The sequence below is a fragment of the Erinaceus europaeus genome, chromosome 16, assembly GCF_950295315.1.
Source record: "Erinaceus europaeus chromosome 16, mEriEur2.1, whole genome shotgun sequence".
In the NCBI taxonomy this organism is placed as follows: domain Eukaryota; kingdom Metazoa; phylum Chordata; class Mammalia; order Eulipotyphla; family Erinaceidae; genus Erinaceus; species Erinaceus europaeus.
Genome location: NC_080177.1, coordinates 70,720,248 through 70,747,752, shown reverse-complemented (window position 1 = coordinate 70,747,752; position 27,505 = coordinate 70,720,248). Strand labels below are relative to the sequence as shown.

Here is a 27,505-nt window from a genome sequence, read left to right as displayed (position 1 = left end):
GAGTTAGACTTTGGGAAACAACTCTTACTTTCTATTTGAATGTATGCTTCACCCTGGAGGTAGAAGTAGAATTATTCACAAGACTTCTGTCTTTGCTGATGTCTGACTGGGAAACACCCAGTTGACAGCTTCTTGGTGTGCGTTTGTGTGTGTGTGTGTGTGTGTGTGTGTGTGTATGTGTGTGTGTGATGGGGTGGAGTTACTGGGTGCTGTTAGGCTGCTAGGGACCTTCCTAGCTGGGGTAGGCACACAGTCTGCTGTCTGACTCTGGACCCCAGGTTACACCAGAATTATGAAATTACTGGCAGTTCTTGCTATTCTCCTAACATGGGGTAAGTGATCTGGATCTAGGAAAGAATGAATATTGTTTCTAAAGACAAAGTGGGCTTCAGCAACGTTCTGGGAAGGACTGGTATCCATGTTTGCCTAAGTCTGTGCCTTTCTATAGAGAGCCTGAGCATCATTGTGAAAGAATGATTAGATCTGCTCCTCACTGAAGATCACCCAAGTCTCACAGCTTTCAGAATGTAAGGAGTTTTGGGTTCACTATGTTTGAAGATAGCGGAAGACAACATTTTAAAAAAAATATTTATTTAATTTATTTATTCCCTTTTGTTGCCCTTGTTTTTTATTGTTGTAGTTATTATTGTTGTTGTCGTTGTTGGATAGGACAGAGAGAAATGGAGAGAGGAGGGGAAGACAGAGAGGAGGAGAGAAAGATAGACACCTGCAGACGTGCTTCACCGCCTGTGAAGCGACTCCCCTGCAGGTGGGGATCCGGGAACCGGGATCCTTATGCCGGTCCTTGTGCTTTGCGCCACCTGTGCTTAACCCGCTGCTGGCTACAGCCCGACTCCCGGAAGACAACATTTTATCTTTAAAATGGGCTACTGAAAAACTCATTAATATGTACCAGAATTAGTTTTATTTCTTTTTTAATTATTGTTGTAGTTATTGATGTCGTCATTGTTACATAGGACAGAGAGAAATGGAGAGAGGAGGGGAAGACAGAGAGGGGGAGAGAAATATAGACACCTGCAGACCTGCTTCACAGCCTGTGAAGTGACTCCCTCGCGGGTGCTCCAACCAGGACCTTAAGCTCATCCTTGTGCTTAATGCCAAGGGCGCTTAACCCCCTGCACTACCGCCCGACTCCCGAATTAGTTTTCTTGTAGAGTAAAACATAGATAAACATTTTTACTACTGGGGAGTAAGGCTTAAAGGAGCATCCTGGAAATGTTTGTGAAACTGACCTCTAGTGCACACAGGCTTCACAATCCAGAGGTAATCTGTTGTTTTCCAATCCCTCAGGTATGATGAATGATGCTAAGACCACACAGCAAAGCTCATTGCAGAGTACTGAGGGAGAACGTGTGCACTTGCCTTGTGAACACTCCACTATCGGTGGGAATGAGTACATCTACTGGTATCGACAGATGCACCACAAGGGTCCAGAGTACCTGATTCGTGGTTTAAAAACCAATGGGTCCAATGACATGGTTTTTCTGGCCATTACAACAGACAGAAAATCCAGCACCTTGATCCTTCCTCAGGTCGCCATGAGAGACTCTGCTGTGTACTACTGCATGGTGGCAGATGCACAGTGAAACAGATGGGGCTGCACCTGTGCAGTATCTCCCCGAGGAGAAACATAAATAGCTTCTGCTATCTACAGACGTCACAGTAGAAGAGGAACTCACCTCCAGTGGAAGAAGAAGAGAAGGGATAAAGGACAGTGCAAGTAAAAAGAAGACTGTGAGAAACTCAAGGAGAATGAAAAAAGAAGAAACAGGATGAGGAAGTGGAGCCTACACTATTGAAAGGACTAAAAAGTCCCCAAGAAAACTGAGTATCACAATTATAATCCTGCAGTCAAGTGGGGAGAGAAGAGGGATTTCTTGTGACTCTTTGTTATAAGCAATTGATGCTCTTTATGTAGTTTGCAGTGCATGTGGTGAGGATGACCATCTATTTGTTTCAAAAAACTTGCTTCCTTTGGATCAAGAAAATGCTCCAGTTCTCAATAGTTGTTCCAGCTCTGAATGTTGCATGGTGTTTGTCCATACAGTCTCTCAAAGATGAACTGTATTTCAGTAACTGATTCCTTTGAGAAAAAGCCTGAAGAGTTTCTTGTTTATTTTGTCTTGTAGGTAGGATACACAAGTATAAATAAAATAAATACTACAGCTTCTTCAGGATGAAAGAAAATGATACCAAATGTTAACTGGTGCATATAAAAATGAAAATCACAAGTAAAAGTAATTATATGACAAAGATAAAAGAAAGTATAGATGTATTTTTCTTTTATTTTCTTAATTAATTTAAAACAAAATTGCATGAGGTTGTTGAGGGACAGGAGGTACCTGGAAGGCGTAGCCCAAAAACTGGAGGGGTGACAGGTGTGGCTTAGAAAGGTAGAGGCAGGGCTAGGTTGTTAAAAGCTAGACTGTGGGCTTCTTCTAGCTCTCTCTGTCCAGGTCATTGTGTGAATATTAACTCTGCTTCTTTCTCCCCCTCTCTCCCTCTCTATGCATTTCTCTCTCCTCTCTCTCTCTCCCCTCTCTTTTATGTCCTATTCATAAATATATTTTCAATTTTCCTGAATAAAATTTAAAATTTCTGAAAATCCTGCTCTCTCCTCAGTTTTTTAAAAAAATTATTTATTTATTTATTTACTTTCCCTTTTGTTGCCCTTGGTTTTATTGTTGTTGTAGTTATTATTGTTGTTGTAGTTATTACTATTATTGTCATTGTTAAATAGGACAGAGAGAAATGGAGAGAGGAGGAGAAGACAGAGAGGGGGAGAGAGAGATAGACACCTGCAGACCTTTTTCACCACCTGTGAAGCAATTCCCCTGCATGTGGGGAGCCGGGGCCTTGAACTGGGATCCTTACTCCAGTCCTTGTGCTTTGTGCCACATGCTTAACCCACTGCACTACTGCCCAACTTCCTCTCCTCAGTTTTTTGTTGAGATAATGTGTGACGAACTTTTAAAATGTTGAGGAAACAAGTGTCGCCCCCCAACTCCCCCACATTTGGTTCATATTTTGAATGTGACTCCTACCCTGTACCTCAGGACCTTAGTTTATAGACATTATGCCATCAACTCTTCATACTTATCATCCACCATAGTCACCAGAAGCCCTTTGTTTAGTTAGGTATGGTTATTATCAGAAGTTAAAGGTCAGATTTTCATCTTTTGGGAAGCTTTTTCTTCAGACCTTTCTTTCTGTGATAAACAATAAACACTAATTTGCATTAGGCCATAAGAAATAGGGGAGTTTACAGCTCACACCTTCATAACTGCATGTCTCTCTGGCATGCATTAGGGCCATTCTCTGTACGTAGTGATTTCTAGGGTCCATTCATGACAGGGGCCACTTACCTATCAGAGGGCAAGTTCTCACTTGCACATGTCCTATTTGTAGGTGCTAAAGATAAGTTTTCTCTTGGTCACTGCCCCCTGACCTGGTGCCTACAAACAAGCCATGCTTAACAAGCAGGTTATGTTGTGTACAGTGCATATCAGAAAGCAATGAAAACCTGGTCCTTCTGCTAGGGACACTTCTGAGAAAGAATCAGAGAGAATTCAGAAAATTTTAGCTGAAGGGAATTCCAGTAAGCCTACTCACTCCCTAATTCCTGGTCCTGAAAGACAAGACTCCCACCCATCCCCTCATTCCTGGTCCTGAGAGACAAGATTCCCTGTACCCTGACCCTAATGAGTATGTAACTGCAATAACCACTTGTACTGCTCTGTAACCTGAGGCTAACTTAGCTTGCTTCCACATCTGGTATAAAATAATAAAGCAATGTCTATTCCAGGCCGACAATCTACAGGGTCATCTGGGCTCTTGGTCTATGTGAGAATATGCTTCCTTTCTCATTCACCTAATTTTGTCTCCAGTCTCTTTGAATTTCAGCATCCCTAACACTCCCCATAGGTAATTGAGCTAAACCCCTTGGAACTCCTGAATCCCTTTCTTGGGGCTATGCATTCCCCCCCTAGAGCTGGTGAGTTTCTTGCACTTAGAAGTGATGCTCCTGTTATTTCATTTTGTTTCAGTGTGGCTCCAGACAGGTATCTTATTTCTCTTACAACTTTAAATTGAAAATAAACTTCATCATTTTAACATAGAACTATGGAGGAGGAGACTGGCCAGGAATGCCAGTCTACTTGTGGAAGGATTTGGTCATTGTACCTTCTTAGAAAGAATTATAAGAGACTTCGTGATCAGATGGCATTTCTTTATGCAAACACTAAATCTGAAGAAGACATCCAGAAATCACTCCCATTTACTGTTTCAGCAAAATCAATCAAATACCTAGAAATGAAGTTGACCTAAGAAGTGAAAGACTTGTATACTGAAAACTATGAGTCGCTACTCAAGGAAATAGAAACTGATACCAAGAAATGGGAACATATCCCATGCTCATGGATTGGAAGAATAAATATCATCAAAATGAATATTCTCCCCAGATCCATATACAAATTTAATGCAATACCCATCAAAGTTCCACCAAGCTTCTTTAAGAGAATAGAAAAAACACTACAATCATTTATCTGGAACCTGAAAACACCTAGAATTGTCAAAACCATCTTGAGGAAAAGAAACAGAAATGGAGGCATCATACTCCCAGATCTTAAACTATATTATAAAGCCATCAAAATCAAAACAGCATAGTACTGGAACAAAAATAGGCACACAGACCAGTGGAACAGAATTGAAAGCCCAGAAATAAATGCCCACACCTATGGACATCTAATCTTTGATAAGGGGGCCCAAAGGATTAAATGGAAGAAGGAGGCTCTCTTTAATAAATGGTGCTGGGAAAACTGGGTTGTAACATGCAGAAGAATGAAATTGAACCACTTTATCTCACCAGAAACAAAAATAAACTCCAAATGGATCAAAGACCTGGATGTCAGACCAGAAACAATCAAATACTTAGAGGAAAACATTGGTAAAACACTTTCCCACCTACACCTCAAGGACATCTTTGATGAATCAAACCCAATTGCAAGTAAGACTAAAGCAGAAACAAACCAATGGGACTACATCAGATTGAAAAGCTTCTGCACATCCAAAGAAACTATTAAACAAACAAAGAGACCCCTCACAGAATGGGAGAAGATCTTCACATGCCATACATCAGACAAGAAACTAATCACCAAAATATATACAGAGCTCAGCAAACTTAGCACCAAAAAAGCAAATGACCCCATCCAAAAATGGGCAGAGGATATGAACAAAACATTCACCTCAGAGGAGATCCAAAAGGCTAACAAACATACGAAAAACTGCTCTAGGTCACTGATTGTCAGGGAAATGCAAATTAAGACAACACTAAGATACCACCTCACTCCTGTAAGAATGGCATACATCAAAAAGGACAGCAGCAACAAATGCTGGAGAGGCTGTGGGGACAGAGGAACCCTTTTGCATTGCTGGTGGGAATGTAAATTGGTCCAGCCCCTGTGGAGAGCAGTCTGGAAAACTCTCACAAGGCTAGACATGGACCTTCCATATGATCCAGTAATTCCTCTCCTGGGATTATACCCCAAGGACTTCATAACACTCAACCAAAAAGAGGTATGTACTCCTATGTTCATAGCAGCAATTCATAATAGCTAAAACCTGGAAGCAACCCAGGTGCCCAACAACAAATGAGTGGCTGAGAAAGCTGTGGTATATATACACAATGGAATACTATGCAGCTATAAAGAACAATGAACCCAGCTTCTCTGACCCATCTTGGACAGAGCTAGAAGGAATTACGTTAAGTGAGCTAAGTCAGAAAGATAAAGATGAGTATGGGATGATCCCATTCACCAACAGAAGTTGAGTAAGAAGATCTGAAAGGGAAACTAAAAGCAAGACCTGACCAAATTGTAAGTAGGGCACCAAAGTAAAAACCCTGTGGTGAGGGGTAGACATGCAGCTTCCTGGGCCAGTGGGGGGTGGGAGTGGGTGGGAGGGATGGGTCACAGTCTTTTGGTGGTGGGAATGGTGTTTATGTACACTCCTAATAAAATGTAGTCATATAAATCACTAGTTAATATGAGAGGGGGAAAATTAATTGTATGTCTTGAAGTTTTTAAAACACAGACTCAGTCTTTTTAATATATAGGCTGTGTATTTGATATGCGGACTCTCAAAAGCCTAGACCAAGTAGATCAGAAGCAACCAATAGCACAGCTATATACAAGATACTGGGTACTGTACAGCAAACCCTAACAAAAGGACTTTTCAAAGTTAACCCAATTACCAAATAATGTGATGATAACATTAACTATCCATTGTCTTTTTGAACCCCAAGACAGCAGGAACCTCACATCTCCACTATAGAGCCTCTACTTCCCTCAGTTCTGAAACCTTTGGATAGGGCCCACTTTCCCGTATGCCTCTCCCAATCCATATAAAATAATATTGCATCTGCTGATCGCAACCTAATCAACACAACGATTGCCACCTCAACATGCTTCAGCTCAAACTGTGTCCAGAGACTTCACGTGTGGAATGACAACCCTTCAGCTTCATTACTCGGGTGAGACCTTTCCTTTCATAGTATACTCTAATTCCATCTCAGGTGGTTCACTTTCTAACAAAGTCCCAAAACCTAGATATACACCAGTTTCTGTGAGAGAGAGCATATGTTCACATGTATCCATAAACTACTGCAAAATATATACCTGAAAGCAGAAGTACACTAGAGTTTGAAGTGAGTAACCCCCCAACTCTTCATATGCACTATTCCAAGCTTTGGGTCCATGATTGCTCAACAATTTGTTTGGCTTTGTATGTTAACTCTCTTTTCAGTCACCAAGTTCCAGATGCCATCAGGATGCCGGCCAGGCTTCCCTGGACTGAAGACTCCACCAGTGTGTCCTGGAGCCCCGCTTCCCCAGAGACCCACCCTACTAGGGAAAGAGAGAGGCAGACTGGGAGTATGGACTGACCAGTCAATGCCCATGTTCAGCGGGGAAGCAATTACAGAAGCCAGACCTTCCACCTTCTGCAACCCACAATGACCCTGGATCCATGCTCCCAGAGGGATGGAGAATGGGAAAGCTATCAGGGGAGAGGGTGGGATATGGAGATTGGGTGGTGGGAATTGTGTGGAGTTGTACCCTTCCTAACCTATGGTTTTGTTGATTTATCCTTTCTTAAATAAAAATAAATAAATAAATAATAATTTTTTTTAAAAAAGCAAGAACAATAGAAAAAGAAAAAAAGAAGAGTTTTAACCCAGGAGAGACATAAAAACCATCCATTAAAATGCAGGTGAACTTATAATTCCTTTTTAATATTTATTTTTATTGCACCTTTTAAAGTTTTGTTTTGTTTAAAATTGTATTACACAAAATACTGTACTATAAATACATAATTTAAAATGTTATAAATGCTGAGTCACTTTTATTGATAGCATTTTAGACATCTGGAGGTCTCTCATGCAGACATGCCTCTAAATCTCTATGCCAGACATCAAAGCACACAGAATAAGTATCTCATTCAAATCCACTGCTCAAGAAATTCTCTCCAGTTACTATAGCCATAACATCCCACCTTTCTACACTCCTTCCCAGAAAACTGCTTCTTTTCATGGCTCGTAGGATTTGTCCGTTGGCAATATTTAATTGAACACTTGTATGACAGTGTAGGCCCTACATATATGGGGGACGTGAGAGTCATTGCCTCTTCCCTAGTGGAACTTTTAAGTTGTCTTAGTCCGGGCAACTAGAACAGAATATTAAGTTATTTGGGAACTTGATTTCCTTCAAAAATCCCTAGAATGTTCCTAGATATGACTATGGAATGCAAGCCCAGATTGACAGGGATGCAGAAGTTACACAGACTCCTGTGCTAAATTTGAATAGACGTGGACCCTAGGTCAGATCAGTGGGGTGTACAGTTAATGGTATTTATATACTTTTGGAGCTACTCTCTGCCCTAATCCAGCTTTCTAGTACTTTTCCCAATTCAGATACCATCTTCTTAGATCAAACTTCTTTTTGGCCACCTGTATGTTAGCTGTCAGGCTCAGGAAAAAATTAGTAAAGTCATGGGCCCCTTGGAATATACCTAAAATAAACTTGCTAGCTTCTTGCAACATGAAGACCTCAAATCTCCTCTGTTATATTCTTACCTTTAGGTTCCTTATTTTTAAACAGTTTGTTCTGCTCTATATCTTAACGTTTTTCCGCCTCCAAGTTGCAGATGCTACTATGATGCCAGCCTAACTTTCCTGGGCAGAAACCTCACCAATTAGTCGGAACCCCACCTCCCCAGAGCCCTACCCCACTAGGGAAAGATAGAAACAGGCTGGGGGTATGATCGACCTGTCAGTACCCATGGCCAGCAGAGAAGCAATTACAGAAGCCAGAACTCCCACCTTCTGTACCTCATAAAGAATGTTGGTCTATACTTCCAGAAGGATAAAGAATAAGGAAACCTCCATTGGAGGGGGATGGGCTATGGAACTCTGGTGGTGGGAATTGTATGGAATTGTACCCCTTATCCCACAATCTTGTCAATCATTATTAAATCACTAGTAGAAAAAAAGGACAGAATACCATGACACAAGAGGCTTATAAACAACAAAAATTTATTTCTCACAGTTTGGGGAACTAAGAGTTCAAAGTCAAGGCTCTAGTAGATTTGCTCTCAGGTGAGTGCAGGCTTCCCTGTTCATAGACAGTCGTATCCTTGCAGTGTCCTCACATGGCAAAAGGCCAGAGAGAGAAAATGCGCTCGCTCATGACCCCTACAAAGGCACTAATTCACTCATGAAAGCCCCATCCTTATGACTCATCTAACCTGTTACCTCCCAAAGATCCCACATGAGTACCATCACATTGAAGGATAGGGTTTCAGCACGTGAATTTGCAGGGAGGATGAAACTCAACCACTCAGTTTGCAGCACAAAGTCTATGTCATTTCCTAGAAAAAGATTTCAGGCTCAGAGAAAAAAAAAACTAGTATAGCCACACAGGCTATACTAGTTGGAATATAACTAAAATATGCCTACTAGCTATCTTCAAAAGTGGAGGACCCCCCCCCCCAACACTTCATCTGCATTATTCCAGCCTTTAGGTCCATGATTGTTCAATGATTTGTTTGGCTTTGTATGTTAACATCTCTCAGCCACCAGGTTCCAGATGCTAGCATGATGCCGACCAGACTTCCCTGGACAGATGACCCCACCAATGTGTCCTGGAGCTCACCTTCCCCAGAGCCCCACCCTACTAGGCAGAGAAAGGCAGGCTGGGAGTATGGATCAACCAGACAACACCCATGTTCAGTGGGGAAGCAATTACAGAAGCCAGACCTTCCACCTTCTGCAACCCACAGTGACCTTGGGTTCATACTCCCAGAGGGATAAAGAATAGGAAAGCTATCAGGGAAGGGGATGGGATACGGAATTCTGGTGGTGGGAATTGTGTGGAGTTGTACCCCTCTTATCCTGTGGTTTTTGTTAATGTCTCCTCTTTAAAAAGGAAAAAAAAGATGTTCACCTACATGATACAGAGTCCCTGCTCCCAATCTTTCCCTGATCCTGAGAGGGGATTATATTCTATGATTTCTATAGAAAACTGAGATCAGTTTTTGGTACATTGATGAATCAGCGAACAGCATATAGAAAGAAAAAAGAGAAAACCTATAGGGTGGGTGCTTGAATTGAGGGCAAATAAAAGCCCTCACATTGTCTGGTACTGTCTCTCTCTAACTGGGCTCCGGCTTGCTGTGCTCACAGCTGGCTGAAGACCAGTAGAGGTGCTTTAGAAGATAGAGGGCAAGATAAGATGCTATCTCCCCACTTTCATTCCTTTCTTCTCTCACAGGAGAATGATGCCAACATTTCTCTATCTATAGTTGACTATCTACAAACCACACTTTAAAAAAAAAAAAAAAACCAGAACATTGCTCAGCTCTGGTTTATGGTGCTGCTGAGGAAATGATCTCTGAGCCTCAGAGATAGAGATAGATAGATGAGAGAGAGAGAAAGAGAGAGAGGTGGAGAGAGAGAGAGAGACCTGCAGCACTGCTTCACCACTTGCAAAGCTTTCTCCCTGTAGGTGGGGACTAGGGGCTTGAACCCAGGTCCTTGTGCATTGTAACGTGTACTTAACTAGGTGTACCACCACCCAGCCCTCTAGAGAGTAAATTCTTTATTAGAAAGGTGTGAGGTAGAGGTCATGCAAAAGAATACTACATGCAAAGTAAGCTCATGGAGTCAGACCTAGGAGTGCCTTGGGGAGAGAGAAAAAGGCAAGGTTCACCCATGTGCCTTTCCTTCTTTTAAATCCCCATCTTTGCCACACCTGGGAAGAGTCTCTCATTGGTTTACTGAAATCACCCGCCTTTCCTCTTGTGCATCAGCTTCTCAGGTGCAGTTACTTTCCTAAAACTCCTCCCAAAGTGTGTAAGCTGTTTCCTTTTGTGCTTTCCAAACACTATCTTACCATCTCCTGGTGCTACATGAGAAAACATGTGGTAATGTTAAGGGAATTTATTAATCAAGATGACTGGAGTCGGTGTGGGTGAAGAAAGAAAGGATATTTATTATGTGTGTGCCTGCTTTTTCTCCCAAGTCCAGTCCTGTCTTCCCCTCCGGGCCACTCATGATCCCGTTACTACATCCAAGGTCTCCTCCCTTTTTTCCTCCTCTCCTGGTGGGTCCTGATGGAGCTGGAGTTCAGAGTCCTCTTATCCTTTTCCTCCTATAGCTTCTCTCTCACTGAGAGTATGGATCAAAATAGTTTTGGGATGCAGAAAGTGGAAATTCTGACTTCTGTAATTACTTCTCTGCTGGACAAGGGTGTTGGCAGTTCGATCTATAACCCCAGCCTGTTTCTATCTTTCCCTACTGGGATAGAGCCCTAGAGAAGTGAGGTTCCAGGACACATCGGTGAGGTTTTCTGCCAGGAGAAGTCAGGATGGAATCATGGTAGCATCTGCAGCTTGGTGTCTGGAAGGTGGCAGGACATAAAGTGAGACAAAATGATTAATGAACTGGAATCAAAAAGTAGGAACAGAGTAGATGAGGTTAGGGATCTTAGGGCAGAAAAAAACTAGGAAGTCCATTTTAGGCATGTTGCTAGGGGCCCATGACTATGACAGTTTTTTCTTGAGTTTGATAGCTAGCATGAAGTTGGATAAAATCATTGTCTGAGAAAATGGTGTCAGAGCAGAGAAAAGAACTAGAAAGTTGGATTAGGGCAGTGAGTAGCTCCTATCCCTGAAAATATTCTGTGTATAGAATGAATGATACACATTAACTCCATCCACCTTACCCAGGGCCAAATATACATATTTATATTTAGCACTAGAGCCTGTGCAACCTCTGAGTCCCTGCTGGTCTGAGCTGCACAGCTGGGAACAGTGCAGGCCACACTCATTTCAGGATCATTCTTCCTTGAGGAGTAGGGCAGGACACCTCAGCCTCTCTTTGAGACTGGGGCAGTCCCTACCTTGGCTGCTTTATGGTGAGGGCCAGGTCCTGGGAAGTTTCACAAGAGGGCTTATGATGGCACTCCTGCTATATCTCTATTTAGGTTCTTTGCTCCTTTGTTTCTATCTCAGCCTTTCCTGTTGAGATATATTTTTAAAAAAATGATCCTCAGTGTTTATTCACACTTAGTGGGGGTATAAATCTGGGATCTGAGTGAAAGACGGTAATAGTAGTTCCTGGATTTGCACATTTATTTCTCTTCACTCTCAACTGAGCCTGGGAGCCCAGACTACTTGTGTGTGTGTGTGTGTGTGTGTGTGTTTTAACTGAATATTGCCTCTTCAAATTTTTCAGAAAATAAAAGACTATTTTCAACCCCTCAAATGGTTGGGAAATAATAAATATCTAGGTCAAGTTGGATCATTGGTGAGTATTACTGTATAAGTGTGGTTTATACAATCTGTTTAAAGTTGCTTTACCTTGACCCCTTCCTTTGTTCTTCAGTGGTACCACATGCATTGGTAATTGAGATTTTCAGGGCATTTGAATTTTGTATGCATGTATTTTCTTCACTTTTTTATTTGCTTCCAGGTTTATAGAGCTTGGTGCCAGTACTATGAATCTACTGCTTTTTTTTTCTATTGTATAGGATAGAACAGAAGGAAATTGAGAGAGAGAGAGAGAGAGAGAGAGAGAGAGAGAGAGAGAGAGAAAGGGGGCCTTTCAGACCTGCTTCATCACTTATGAAGCATTCTCCCTGTGTCCCTGTGGCAGGGGTGGGGGAAGCCAAGGATTCAAATCTGGATACTTGTGCTTAGTACTATGTGCACTTAGCCAGGTGTCCTATCACCTAGCCCCCTTGTATGCATTTTTCTCTGCATCCTTAAAATGCAACTTCCCTGAGTTGGCTAACCCAATGACATCCTATCTATTTCACTCTCACTTCCCAAAAGATCCCACATACTATTACGCCCCAAATGTTTATATGACTTTGGGGTCCATAACTAACATGATTCTTAAGTTCTTTTTTAAAGATGTATTTATTCGTTTAGGAAAGGGAAGGAGAGATTTGAACTCTGAACCTCCATGCTCTAGACTCCCAACTCTTTATCTGCTGCTCCAACTCATAGGCTACATTAAAACAATGCTTTACTTTCATTTTTTGGATTCTCTGGAAGAAATAGAGAAATAAATTCTTCAATACACTATGCTTATTCATAAATCTATTCTGCCAGTTTTCAACAGAAAGCTTATATGGTACCCATGGACTGAGTTCCTGTGTCTTAGTTAGATATTTACATTTCCCTAGGAGGTGGCATGTACTCAGTAAGAGTTCAATAAGAGAGTAAGAGGAATAGTGTTGAGAAATGGCATTAGTCTTAAAGCTATATTATGACTGCCATAAGAGGGCAGTATCTCTGTTCACAGTTAATCTTTAAGTTAAGTTCAAAATACTGAGACAAGCCTCCAATTAGGGATCAGGTCAGGTGATATAAAGAACAGATACCTTCACAGAAGCATTTACAGTGTGCTTGATGTCCAGTGAAGCAAGGATACACATAGGAAACAATTCTTCATTGAAGGGATTGTGATGGGGATGCTCCTGGAAGGTTTACTTATAATCTCATGGATCCAGTTGGCATGTGAGTCTCAGGGGTTTCTGATTCTTGCACAGAGAATTTGAAGAGGGTGGGAATTCTGTGAGGGCAGAAGGTGATGTTTCATCCAGAAATATGGAAAAGAGGGAGAACAGGAAGAGAAGTTGGGGGCAGGGAGGACAAACTGTACAGAGGCAAGACTAGAAACTAGGGAATAATATTTGTTATGGTTCTGAGAAAGGTTATATAACCAATGATCTTGACTACCTCCTGTCTTTCTAATCAGGGGTGAGTGGTCAACAGTTGAGTCAGAGTCCTCCATCTGTGTCCATCAAAGAAGGAGTCAGCATCTCCGTGAACTGCAATTCCTCCAGCACAGTGACCCAGTTGCTGTGGTACAAACAGGTTGCTGGGAAAGGCCCAGTCCTCCTGTTTTCCTTGTATAAGCCTGGAGATTCAGCTACGACCACAAATGGGAACCTGATTGCTAAACTTGGTGAAGCAAGAAAGGACAGCTCTCTGAGCATTTCAGCTGCAGAGCTTGAAGACTCAGGCACCTACTTCTGTGCAGGGAAGCACAGTGCTCCCCAGGCACCTGCAGCCTGCACGCAAACCTGCAGCAAAGCCCAGTCACTGTGCTGCCCCAGTCCTGCTCCTTTGGGCAACAAATGTGTCATTTACACACCCTGTGCTCCCTGGCTTGTCATGACTACAAACTCTCGAGTATTCAAGTCTTCTCCTCCCAGTATTTATTTATTTAAAAAGGAGACATTAACAAAAGCATAGGATAAGAGGGGTATAACTCCACACAATTCCCACCACCAGATCTCCGTATCCCATCCCCTCTGCTGATAACTTTCCTATTCTTTAACCCTCTGGGAGTATGGACCCAGGGTCATTGTGGGATGCAGAAGGTGGAAGGTCTGGCTTTTGTAATTGTTTCCTTGCTGAACATAGGCGCTGACTGGTCAATCCATACTCCCAGCCTGCCTCTCTCTTTCCCTAGTTGGGTGGGGCTCTGGGGAAGTGGAACTCCAGGACATATTGGTGGGGTCATTTGTCCTGGGAAGTCATGATTGGCATCATGTTAGCATCTGGGACCTGGTGGCTAAAAAGAGAGTTAACATACAAAGCCAAACAAATTATTGACCAATCATGGATCTAAAGGCTGGAATAGTGCCATGAAGAGTTGGTGGGGGGGATCCTCCATTGTGTAGATAGATAGTAGGCATGTTTTAGTTATATTCCAAAGGGTCTGTAGCTATACTAGTTTTTTTTCCCTTGAGCCTGAAATCTGATATGCAGGCAGATTCAGGTTATTGTCTGGGGAAGTGATGTCATAGTTGGAAAAGGGACAGAAAGCTGGATCAGGAAGAGAGTAATATGGGAAAGGGGTATCAATATTGTTGATTATAAACCCTATTGATTTGATGTGGTCTGCAGCCCATATTCAGCTTAGGAGCCTATGTGACCTCTGCATCCCTGTAGATCTGAGCTCACATTCTGTGGTCATGAGTAGGAACATTCCAAGCTGCCCCAATATCGACCCATCTTCCTCAGGTGTAGCATAGAGTATGCTATCCAGCCTCCCTTCAGAGGATGGAACGAACGTTCTCTACCATTGTTGATCCAAGCTGAGGGCAAGGTCTTTTGGGGGGGTCCACAAAGGGGTCTATTTTGTTGTTCCTGATAGAGATGACCAGTACCAATAGAGAGGGGGATTATTTATTTATTTTAAAAAGGAGACATTAACAAAACCATAGGACAAGAGGGGTACAAAGCCACACAGTTCCCACCACCAAATCTCCATATCCCATCCTCTCCCCTGATAGCTTTCCTATTCTTTATCCCTCTGGGAGTATGGACCCAAGGTCATAGCTCTGGTTTATGGTGTGTGGGGGATTGAAAACTGGGACTTTGGAGCCTCAAGCATGAGAGTCTCACCACCATGACTGGTCATCTCCATCAGGAACAACATAATGGACCCCTTTGTGGGCCCCTTGTAGGGATGATGTGGCCCTACAATGCAGATCAACAATGGTAGGGAGCTTTCCATTCTCTGAAGGGAAGTTGGATAACATAGTCTACCTACCACCCAAAGAAGATGTGTCCTGAAATTAGTGCAGCCTGGAAGGCTCCTAACTGTGACAACAGAATGTGAGCTTGGATCTACAGGGATGCAGAGGTCACATAAGTTTCTGTGCTGAATATGAACACCAGATCAAATCGAGGGGGTTTAAGTTCACAATATTTTACACTTGTTCCATATTTGGGTGCTACTCTCTTCCCTGATACAGATTTCTAGTCCTTTTCCCCCCAAATATGACACCATCTCCACAGACAATAACTGGGGTCCATCTGCATATCAGATGGCAGGTTCAGGCAAAAACTAGCAAAGCTATGAGCCCCTTGGAATATACCTAAAATAGACCTACTATTTTTCCAAAACGGAGACCCCAAATCTCATCTGCAATGTTCCTACCTTTAGGTTCATGATTAGTCAACAATTTGTATGGCTTTATATCATAATTCTTTCTCATCCACTAAGTTGCAGATGCTGCCATGATGCCAACCAGACCTCCCTGAAGATCCCACCAATGTGTCTTGGAGCCCTGCCTCCCCAGAGCTCTGATCCACTAGGGAATGAGAGACAGTCTGGGAGTATGGATCAATCTGCCAATGCCCATCTTCAGTGGGGAAGCAATTACAGAAGCCAGACTTCCCACTTTCTGTACCCCAATAATGATCCTGGGTTTATAGTCCCAGAGGGATAAAGAATAGGGAAGCTTCCAATGGAGGGGATGGGATACGGAGTTCTAGTGGTGGGAATTTTGTGGAATTATACCCCTCTTATCCTATTGTCTTGTCAATGTTTCCATTTTATAAATAAAAATCATAAAAATTAAAAAAGGGGCTGGGGAGAGAACATAATGATTATGCAAAAGACTTTCATACTTGAGGCTCCTAAGTCCCAGGTTCAATCCCCAGCACTACCATAAGCTAGAGCTGAGAAATGCTCTGGTCTCTCACTGTGTCTTTCTCTCTATTTATTTCTCATTAAAATAAATTTTAAAAAATAATAAAAATATTTAAAAAATTTTAAAAGCAAACATACTACCAAGAGCAACTACCAGTGCCTGAGCCCCCTGCCCCCCAGCTACAGAGGGTCCACTTCATGAGTGGTGAAGTAGGTCTACAGGTGTTTTTCTTTTTCTCCCTCTATCTCCCTGTCCTTTATCAATTTCTCTCTGTCTTAATAACAGCAACAAAAATTAGAAAAACAAAAAAAAAAGGAAAAAATGGCCACTGGGAACAGTGGATTCATACTGTTGGCATTGAGCCTCAGCAATAACCCTGATAGGAGAGAGAGAGAGAGAGAGAGAGAGAGAGAGAGAGAGAGCCACCTGTAGCAACTCTTCATTATTATTAAAGCTTTCCCCCCTGTAGGTGGGGAACAAGGACTTGAACTCAGGTCCTTGTGCATGGTAACAAGTGCACTCCATTGGGTGAGCCACCACTGCCCCAGACCTTACTCTTTTCATTGCTTCCTTTGCTTTTTCAGCGTGCCTTTCTCCCCCTTTTGTCTCATTCCTGATATTAAATCATTTTCTGTTAAAATATTTGGACTTGTTTCTGTTCTCCTAACTGATATTTAACCAATAAATCTAACTAAATCTGTGTTTCTGAATTGTTATTTCTGAACTTTTAAGTCAGAACATCTGAATAAAATGTTATTACTTGATATTTAGCTTAAATAATTACTGTCATTAATCACACTGTTATAAGACATTTCACTCAAACCTGTTTCTTTGATTGATGCCTCAATAGTACTCATTCACTTACGACCTTATGCTGTGCACAATAAATTTTCTCAGAGGAATAAAAGTTTATAACAACAGAAAAGTGAAACAGCAGTGGAAACATTTTGACCTACCAGAGTACCAAAAAAAACCCCATGTATTGACTTTCTTAAAAATGGGATGCTTTCAGGTACATATTTTGCACTAGTTTATGGATAAGTGTGAACATATGCTCTCTCTCACAGAACCTGGTCTATATCTAGGTTTTGGGACTTTGTTAGAAAGTGAGCCACCTGGGATGGAATTAGAGAATACTATGAAAGGAAAGGTCTCACCTGAGTAATGAAGCTGAAGGGTTGTCATTCCACACCTGAAGTCTCTGGACACAGTCTGAGCTGAAGCATGTTGAGGTGGCAATCGTTGTGTTGATTAGGTTGTGATCGGCAGATGCAATATTATTTGATATGGATTGGGAGAGGCATGCGGGAAAGTGGGCCCTATCCTAAGGTTCCAGGACTGTGGGAAATATAGGCTCTCTAGTGGAGATGTGAGGTTCCTGCTGTCTTAGGGTTCAAAAAGACAATGGATAGTTAATGTTATCATCACATTGTTTGGTAATTGGGTTAACTTTGAAAAGTCCTTTTGTTAAGAGTTTGCTGTATAGTACCCAGTATCTTGTATATAGCTGTGCCACTAGTTGCTTCTGATCTACTTGGTCTAAGCTTTTGAGAGAGTCTGCATATCAAATACACAGCCTATATATTAAAAAGACTCTGTGTTTTAAAAACTTTAAGACATACAATTAATTTTCCCCCTCTCATATTAATTAACTAGTGATTTATATGACTACATTTTACTAGGAGTGTACATAAACACCATTCCTACCACCAAAAGACTGTGTCCCATCCCAACCACCCACCTCCACCCCCCACCGACACTTATCCATAAACTAGTGCAAAATATATACCTGAAAGCAGAAGTACACTAGAGTTTGCATTGAGTACCCCCTAACAACTTCTTCTCCACTATTCCAACCTTTGGGTCCATGATAGCTCAACAATTTGTTTGGCTTTGTATGTTAACTCTCTTTTCATCCAGCAGGTTCCAGATGCCATCAGGATGCCGGCCAGGCTTCCCTGGATTGAAGACCCCACCAATGTGCCCTGGAGCTCCGCTTCCCCAGAGACCCACCCTACTAGGGAAAGAGAGAGGCAGACTGGGAGTATGGACCAACCAGTCAACGTCCATGTTCAGCAGGGAAGCAATTACAGAAGCCAGACCTTCTACCTTCTGCAACCCACAATGACCCTGGATCCATGCTCCCAGAGGGATAGAGAATGGGAAAGCTATCAGGGGAGGGGATGGGATATGGAGATTGGGTGGTGGGAATTGTGTGGAGTTGTACCCCTCCTACCCTATGATTTTGTTAATTTATCCTTTCTTAAATAAAAAAATAAATTAAAAAATATGCGATGCTGAAGTTCACGTGGCGCAAAGCACAGGGACCGGCGTAAAGATCCCAGTTCGAGCCCCCGGCTCCCCACCTGCAGGGGAGTAGCTTCACAGGTGGTAAAGCAGGTCTGCAGGTGTCTGTCTTTCTCTCCCCTTCTCTGTCTTCCCCTCCTCTCTCCATTTCTCTGTCCTATCCAACGACGACGATGTCAATAATAACTACAACAATAAAACAACAAGGACAACAAAAGGGAATAAATAAATAAATATTAAAAATTTAAAAAAGGGATGCTGAATGTAAGTAAGCATACAATAAGTGGCTAGTCACACACTTCTGGGAGGAGTAAAAATTGTTATGACCATTTTATATAAACTTAAAAAACAAGCTATGGACATGCAAGATGGCTCACTTGGATAGTGCCACTGCTTTGCTGTGCACAACACTCAAGTTCAAGCCCAGCCTTCACTGCACTGGAGAAAGCTTTGGTGCTGTAAGAAATCGTTCTGGAATGAGGAAGCTCTGATAATGACAAAAACAATAAGCAACAATTGCTCCCACCAGTTAAATATCACGTTTACAAAGAGGAATTCCTCTGATCTGAATTCTGCAGGTGAAAAAGATCAATCTATTTAAATCATTACTAAACTTGGAAGCACAGATTTTTTTTTTAAATTGGATTTTCAGTTTTCATAGAGGAGAGTTTGACCTGAAGGAGAATATTCTACTTATGATATTGTCCTGATTCAACTTGGAGAAGCTGCTCTTTCTACAATAGAAGCCTAGAGAATTCTTTTGCATTCTTCTAATAGGGAGGAATCAACACAGCTCTTAGGCATCAAATAATCCTGAGTCCTTTGTAGATACTTTCCCACTGCTTACAAGCACCAGCTAAAGAAGACACAAAATAACTGCAAGGGTTTTGTTACTTCTTTTATATTCTTGAAACCTGATCATGTAGATCACTTGTGGTAAAACCTTGCTTTGTGCAGGAACTAGTTTACTTTAAATCACCACTCTATGGAGGGATTTACTTTCTGACCACCTGCATTTCCTTCAGGAAACACAGTGGGGGTGGGTACGACAGGGGTCTGAGGCTGTATGGCCTGTTAGTCTGAGTGAGTTTATGGATGATTTCAGCCCACCAGGGGGCACTCTAGACCTCATAAGAAAATAAGGCTCCCCCCCCCCCCCACAATCCTAGAGAGTTGAAGCATAGAAGAGAGAAGACTGCATGTGAGCTCACAGTATGGACAAGAAAGGGAGCTGGGGGCTCAGGGCTTGGGCTGGAGTGAGTGCAATACTTGTAGAAAGCTCACATTTTTACAGTTTTTGTTACTCTTTAAATTTCAGACAGCTGGACCCTATCTATCTACAAATCCATGATGAGGATGATTCCCGAGCAGCAGAATGGGGATCCAAATATCAAATATAGGCACTATGAGCATGAGAGGCCAGCTGAGTACATTTCCATTTTTTTCAGCTTTTGTGATTAAAATCCCTGAAATCCATGAAACTAGAAAGCATTATACTACCATTGATGCTCTACCTTCTCATATATCTCTCCTAAGACTAAATAAATAAAAAAAGCAAGAAATGGAAGAAGACATGGAAAAACTCAAAATACTAATAGAGGGGAGTAAGGGAAAAATACCACATTTAATTTGGTCAACAACAGGGGGCCTAGGGAGAATCAGCTTTGTAGGTTTAGACACGAGTAGGGGAGAAAGGAAAAGCAAGTCAGAATGGCTATTATACACATCACCTGGTCTTCTTTTCTTTTGAAAATCCAGTTGGAATCATTTTTCTTTTTTATTTAGGAGGATGGGGCTTTTCTGATTGTTTTTGTTGTATGGGGCAGGTAACGGTTTACAACATAGTCAATGACACATGGCTACATGATTCATGTTTAGGTTCCTGGTAGGCACTTGCTCCCCCAACCTAGGACACCCTCGCCCATCACACAGCAGGACCCCCAATGTCCCTTGATCCCAGTCCTTTTCCTCCTTCTCCAGAGTCCTTTGCTTTAGTGCATTACACCACACTCAATCCAAATTTAACAGGCAATTCCTCTCCTGGAGATCTACCCAGGGAAAACAAAGACACTTATCCAAAGAGACCTAAACTCATCTATGTTCATAGTAGCTCAGTTTGTGGTTGCCCAAACTTAGAAGAAACCAAGATGCTCAACACCAGATGAATGGCTAAGAAATTTGTAGTACATGTACACAACGGAATACTTTGCAGTTGCTGAAGATGATGAGGTTATCTCCATTGGTTAGAACAAAAAAAAAAAATCAAGTTGAGTGAGATAAGCCTCAAAGAGAAGCACCAATACAGAATGATCTCACTGATAGGTAGAACTAAAGGAAAAAGGACAAGGGAATCATTTTCTATTCCAATTTCATGAACTGGAGTTTCTAAAATTCCTGACTTCAAGAAAATATATTTACCTCTGCTTAACACAGAACAATTTATGAGGGAGTTTTCCTCTTCCAGAAATTTTCAAGTGCCTGAATCCTTAAATTCCGTGTTACAAAATTTCCATTTGAGAAACAAGAATACTGGGCCTTGGCTTGCCTTCTGGGCTTCATAATATTTGAAGGTTCTACTTGACCCAGTTTAGATACTGATTCTTCTCCGAAATATCATCCCCAGTTCTTCAGATAGTAAAACACAAACTTCTCTTAAATAAGTTATTCTAAGGAACAAGAAAGCCTTATCATTTGATAAATTGACAATAATACCTGGTCCCCTCCTACATGGTTTGCACCACAGTTTTGTAGATACTACAGTGTGGTCTCATGGAGACTCTGTGGGTGGAGCTTCTTGCCTAGGTGACTGAAAGCTGGGTTCAGATGTGACGCCAGTGGAACTTGCTGGCACTTTACAGAGCAAGGCTAGGCACTGTAGCAGGAGGACAAGCATCATGAGACACTGGGGCACTCTCCTGGGGCTTCTGTGGGCCCAGGCTTGCTGTGAGTTACAGATGCCCCAGATAGGGGACTGTGGAATATTTCAGAGTGACAGTAGGATGAAAGGAGTGGAATCTTCTAGAGAGGGAGAGAGACAGAGAGAGGGTTCCCTATTCCCATGAATTTTAAAGCTTTAGAAACTTCATCTGTGATTCCCCAGAGATACTATATATTTTTGTTTTTTTCATCTCTTTCCAAGCAGGGGTGAGAGGAATGAAGGTGGAGCAGAGCCCTTCACACCTGAGTCTTCAGGAAGGAGACAGCCCTACTCTGAGGTGCAATTTTTCTACAACAGCAAGGAGTGTGCAGTGGTTCCGGCAGAATCCCGGAGGCGGCCTCACCAGTCTATTTTACACAGCTGCAGAGTTGAAGCAGGCGGGAAGGTTAAGTGCCAGGCTGAATTCAAAGGAGCTGTCTAGCAGCCTGCACATTGAGGCCTCTCAGCTGGAGGACGCAGCCACCTACCTCTGTGCTGTGGAGGCACAGTGCTCCCAGGGGACCGGCAGCCTGTACACCAACTGCAGCTGGGGCTGCAGCCCCCCCCCCTGCTGCGGGGGGCACTTAGTCTACTCTGTGGCTCTTGTGTACTTTGTTTATACTTGAGCTATGTAATCTAGAAGAATCTTTAGCATCACAAAATGCAAATGATTTTTTACTTAAGGTTTTTTTGGGGTGTGTTAATTTGCTTTGCTGAAACAACTTCCACATTGCTCATGTCTAAATAGCTCTTTCAGATTTTCACTCTGTTCCATTAAAATTCATAATTCTTTGAATTTTGAATAAATCCAATACCAATGTACAACATGGGAAAGGAGGAGCAAACTCTCCAAATTACCTTTAAAAGAAACCATCATCTGCTGTAAGGTTAGACTGACACTTCTGACAACCAAACCTGGAGTATGAATGGTGTCTGACATGATCTCAGTAGAGTCTTTTACTTTGGTGTAATACATCAACTTACTCTGATCTTTGACTTTTGTGATCTTATTAGATTTTTTACTTACAATATGAAAATGAGGATTATAGAATTGTCTGAAAAGGAAGGTATTGTTCTTTTTTTATTATTAAGAGAGTGAGTCATGATTCTTTTTAAAGATCTTAAACATGTAAATTAATCTATAATTGAATAAATACCAATGCACTAGTCACTTTCTAACTTATTTACAATGACCAAGTAGTGTGCAGAGATGTTCATCTTGATATTTACATTCTTGTTGTCAATTTAATCTCAGATCTCAATACCCCATTTATAAGAACACAAGATAGCAAGATACTCTTGCTATCTTTGTTTTCTTCAGAGGCGTAGGTTAGAATACTTAACGAAGAGTTCAGGAGTTAAACCTGTGACCACAAGATGGCAGTGAACTTCTGTTGTTGCAGGATATTGAAGGGTTTATTTTAGTAGATTCAAAAAGATTATGTGCTATGACAAAAAGAAAAGTATTTTTCTTATTGGCTAGGTATATAATGTGAGAAAACACCAAGATGCTAGGAAAAGAATGGATTGACTGATATAGAAACAGTTCTGCTGGCTGGAGGTTGCACATTCATGATTGGCCTTATATGGGAAGAACAATGAAGACAACCATTGAAGTGTTGACTGTGTTCTGGTGGCTGCAATTGGACTGTAAGTTAAGGAATTTGGGACCATAGTATCTTAGAAGATGATAGGATAGGAAATTTTTATTTTTTTATTTTTAGAGATTTAATAATGATTGACAAGATTGTGGGATAAGAGTACAGTTGCACACACTGCCCACCACCAGAGTTCCATATCCCACCCCCCCTATTCTTTATTCTTCTGGGAATATGGACCAAAGATCTTTATGGAGTACAGAAGGTGAGGTCTAGCTTCTGGAATTGCTTCTTTGCTGGACATGGGTGTTGTCAGGTCAATCCGGATAGGATATTCTTTAGGAAAAAAAGAAAGAGACAGATTTTATTAAAATCTCCTCTAGTTATATAAAAAAAACAAAATATAGAGTGAAGTGGACTGACAAACATTTTTCTTTATCTGACTTTTTGTTTGTTTGTTTGTTGTTTCTTCCTTTTTAGGGTTGAGTCTAGCAGAGAATGTGAAGCAACACTCTTCTGTCCTGAATATCCAGGAGGGGGATGATGCTGTTATCAACTGTTCTTATTCAGACAGTGCCTCATATTATTTCCTTTGGTATAAGCAAGAACCTGGAAGAGGACCCCAGCTCATTATAGACATTCGTTCAAATAGTAACAGAAATGAAGCAGGACGACTCACTGTTCTACTGAATAAGGAGACCAAAGATCTTTCCCTGTGCATTGCAGCCACCCAGCCTGGGGACTCAGCTGTCTACTTTTGTGCAGCAAGCACACATTGCTTCTCAGCCATCTGAACCCTGTACTGAAATGTGTGACAGGGATGTCCTCCTTCTCCAACTCTAGCACTCACTGTATTATTTGTCTATAATTGAAACTAATATTTAGAGACTGAAGATGCATAGTAAGGTATATGATCCAACCAGGGTTAAAACATTTCTCTCATTGACTTTCTTGAGGGGATTTAGTTTTATACTATTTTGAAAGTTTGGCTTTAAAGATGACTTGACATTAGCTACTCATAAGGCTTTCATATTAATTATTTCTTACTAACAACATCTTTATTATTATAAAGAAATAGTATTTCAAAAATATCAATCGTTATTTTTATGAATAGAAAACACTACATACTAATGTAGGAAATACATAAATTATAAAAGTGGTAAATCTACAATTTTTATCAAAAATATTTTCAATATTTGGCTTACTCTTTTCTTTTGGAGGGGCTGTGTAGCCAAATTTATTTATGAAGTTATATCTCAGACAAGGTTTTACGTCAAGTTATTGTTCTCAAAGTCTTCAATAATTTTAAATAGTAATAAATTCAGGATAAAAGAGAAGCTTATGCCTCTGGGTGTATGGACCAAAGATCTTTATGGAGTGCAGAAGATGAGAGGTCCGGTTTCTTTAATTGCTTCACCTCTAGACATGGGTGTTGACAAGTCGATCCACACCCCTGGGCTATTTTGGTAGCATGCAGATGTTTCTCCATATCTCTCCCTTTCTACCTTCTCTCTCAATTTATCTATGTCTCAATCTAATAATAAATAATGTAAAATTAAAAGAGAATAAAAAAGAAAAATAAGCTTTGGTACACTGTTGTTAGGAATATAAACTGGTGCAGCGTCTATGGAAACTGGTATTTCCATGAAAATTGAAATAGACATTTTTCTTAAATAAAAATGAAAACAATTTATAATCCTGCATTGTCAATCCTAGGCATTTATCCACGGGGCATGAATTCACTAATTCAAAAAGATACGTGCACTACAGTGTTCATATTAATAGTAGCTATTTACAATTTTTACTATTTACAATTCCAAAATATAGAATAATTCTAAATGCCCTTACACAGAGGACTGGATAAAAAGCTGTGGGCTACTTAACTCAATGAAATACTACAGTAGCATTAAAATAGATAATCATATCTTTCAGAACAATATTGATGAAATTGGAGTCGATTATGCTAAATAAAATGATAAATGAAAGACACAGGGGAGGAGGTCAAGATGGTGTATAAGGAGGAACTGTCTTTACTTATTTGAGTGATTGGGACAGATTCATAGAAGAATTAGGTAAATCCACACTGTTAACAGCTTGTGACCCAGAAACGGAGAATGCTTACCAAGGTGATTGTTTTCTGTTGATCATACATAGCTCAGCTTCAGACACATCTGATCTGTAAACATTTGTCACATTTGATGTATTAGTTTCCTACTTTCTGGAAAATTTACTAAAAACTAAGGTGGTCATATACTTTTAATATATATTTGCATACATCAGAGGGAAAAAGAACCAGAGCATCTCTCTGGCATATGCAGTGTTGGAGATTAAACTTCTAAGTTAAGCACTCTGCCTACTTCAGTATCTCTTGGGCCACAGATATTGAACATATAGAGAGTACAGAGACCTTTTGTGACTCATCTATGGTTCTAAGTGGGATGATGGGGAAAGTGTAAATTCAAAGGATTAGTAACTTAATGCCAAAATTTGGAATCTATCTTACCCTTTCTGAGCAGAGAAATGATGTCAAAACTGATTAGAGAAGAGAAGGGGACATCTGTGATAAAACTCTACTTCGTATTGGAAGATCTCATTCTTTTAAAAAATATATTTATTTATTTATTTATTGGATTTAGACAGAAATTAAGAGGGAAGGAGAGATAGAGGAGGAGAGAGACAGAGAGACACATGCAGCACTGCTTCACCACTCATGAAGCTCCCCCTTACAAGTGGGGACCAGGGGCTTGAAGCTGCATCGTTGCACATTGTAACATGTGTGCTTACCCAGGTTCGCCTGGTCCTCTGAGGACCTCATTTTAATCCTCAGCAAAGGGAGCTGAATTTTTTCCTGTTGCTTATTTCCAACAATGAATAAACGCTGAGACTGAAGAGCAAATTGCAACATCAGCACGTTGGTTAAAATGATCTCAGTAACTAGTTTAAACACTTTGCCTTCTAAATTAGGTTATTTATTTCAGCTTTGTAGGAAACACTGGCACACATATGTGTGAGGATATATAATCAATCACTGTATTGTATCTCTTTTCCATTCGTTTCACACAGTATTTAAAATATTTATCTATCTTGGGAGTTCAGCGGTAGCACGTGGCGCAAAGCACAAGGACCAGTGAAGGATCCCGGTTCCAGCCCCCGGCTCCCCACCTGCAGGGGAGTCGCTTCACAGGCAGTGAAGCAGGTCTGCAGGTGTCTATCTTTCTCTTCCCCTCTCTGTCTTCCCCTCTTCTCTCCATTTTCTCTCTGTCCTATCCAGCAACAACGACAACAATACTAACTACAACAAAAAAAAAACGACAAGGGCAACAAAAAGGGGAAATAAATATTTAAACATTTTTTTTAAGTTATCTATCTGGTTATTTGTATATTCATTTAATAAAAGAGAGGACCCAAGCACTGCTCTGGTATATATGGTGTCAGGGGCCGAAACCAGGGTCTCACGCACCCAAGTCCCATGCTGGGTCTCATGCATCCAAGTCCCATGCTCTACTGTTGACTCACCTTCCCAGCCATAAGTATTTTTAAATAAAAACTACCCACCCAGTTTCATCAGAAATGCAACAACTGAATGTAGCAGCATATAGAGTCATCAGATTTCCTTTTCATATGAAAGTATGGCCATGTGTATGTTCAGTCTTCTCAAAATAAAAACTGGTTTATGCAAAAAAAGAAGTTTGGGTTAGGAGAGGCACTGGCAGCACATAGAGCGACCAGGCATAATCTACACCAACCTGCTATACCACAAAATATGTTTCCTGTTTGAGGGCAGCAGCAGCACGGCTACTCTGATTCTACCTTCACCCTGTCAGACTTGCCTTATAGTGGAGAGTCCTGACAGTCAAGAAGATAGTTTCTGTCTATTGGAAGAACTGAAACATGCTTGTCTCTGTCCTTCTGAAGATGGTCTTAGCTTCTATGTGGCTAGGTACGTATGGTCTTAGTGGGAATGATCTTCCTTCATGGACTAAGGACTATGAGTACAGGTATTACTTATGGGTATTCTGGAAGGGATGGATAGGAAAATGGAACTGCTTTGTGCTATGCCACTTATTCCAAGGCCATCTGATGATATTTTCTTCCAGGAATCAGTGTTGCTCAGAAGGTCACTCAAGCCCTACCAACAACCTCAGCACAGGAGAAGGAGGATGTGGTCCTGAACTGCACATATGATATCAGCAATAACATTGATAGCTACAGTGTGTTCTGGTACAAGCAGCCTAGTAGTCAGGAGATGATTTTTCTCATTCGCCAGGACTCTTACAGCCAGGAAAATGCAACTGAAGGTCGTTACACAGTGGACTTCCAGAAGGCAAGCAAGTCCATCAACCTTGTCATCTCAGCTTCACAGCTGGAGGACTCAGTATTGTATTTCTGTGCGCTGAGAGACACACAATGAGAGGCATGTGGGAGGGAGGTGGACCAAAATGCCAGAACGCTGCTTGACATACACACCTGCTGTAGTGAGTAGCCAAGGAATTGCCATGGTAGAGAGGAAGTAGCAAGGACTGTGGCTGCACAGGTGCTAGGTTAAAGGGAGAGTGTTTACTAAGAATATCTCTCACGAGGTTCATCTTCTGTCAAAAACATCTTATCCCTGATTGTTTTTTAAATATTTATTTATTGAACTACCAGAATTA

General features: G+C 41.3%; 3 gene segments (V, D, J or C); all 3 read left to right on the top strand.

Moving 5' to 3' along the window:
- Positions 1-247: 247 nt before the first annotated feature.
- LOC132533388 (T cell receptor alpha variable 26-1-like) lies at positions 248-1,607 on the top strand. The segment is given in 2 exon segments: positions 248-332; positions 1,312-1,607. Coding segments are annotated over 2 exon segments (336 nt in total).
- A 21,211-nt stretch (positions 1,608-22,818) lies between these two features.
- Positions 22,819-23,876, top strand: LOC132533480 (T cell receptor alpha variable 13-2-like). The segment is given in 2 exon segments: positions 22,819-22,905; positions 23,334-23,876. Coding segments are annotated over 2 exon segments (378 nt in total).
- A 2,868-nt stretch (positions 23,877-26,744) lies between these two features.
- LOC132533387 (T cell receptor alpha variable 14/delta variable 4-like) lies at positions 26,745-27,264 on the top strand. The segment is given in 2 exon segments: positions 26,745-26,793; positions 26,951-27,264. Coding segments are annotated over 2 exon segments (363 nt in total).
- Positions 27,265-27,505: the final 241 nt, after the last annotated feature.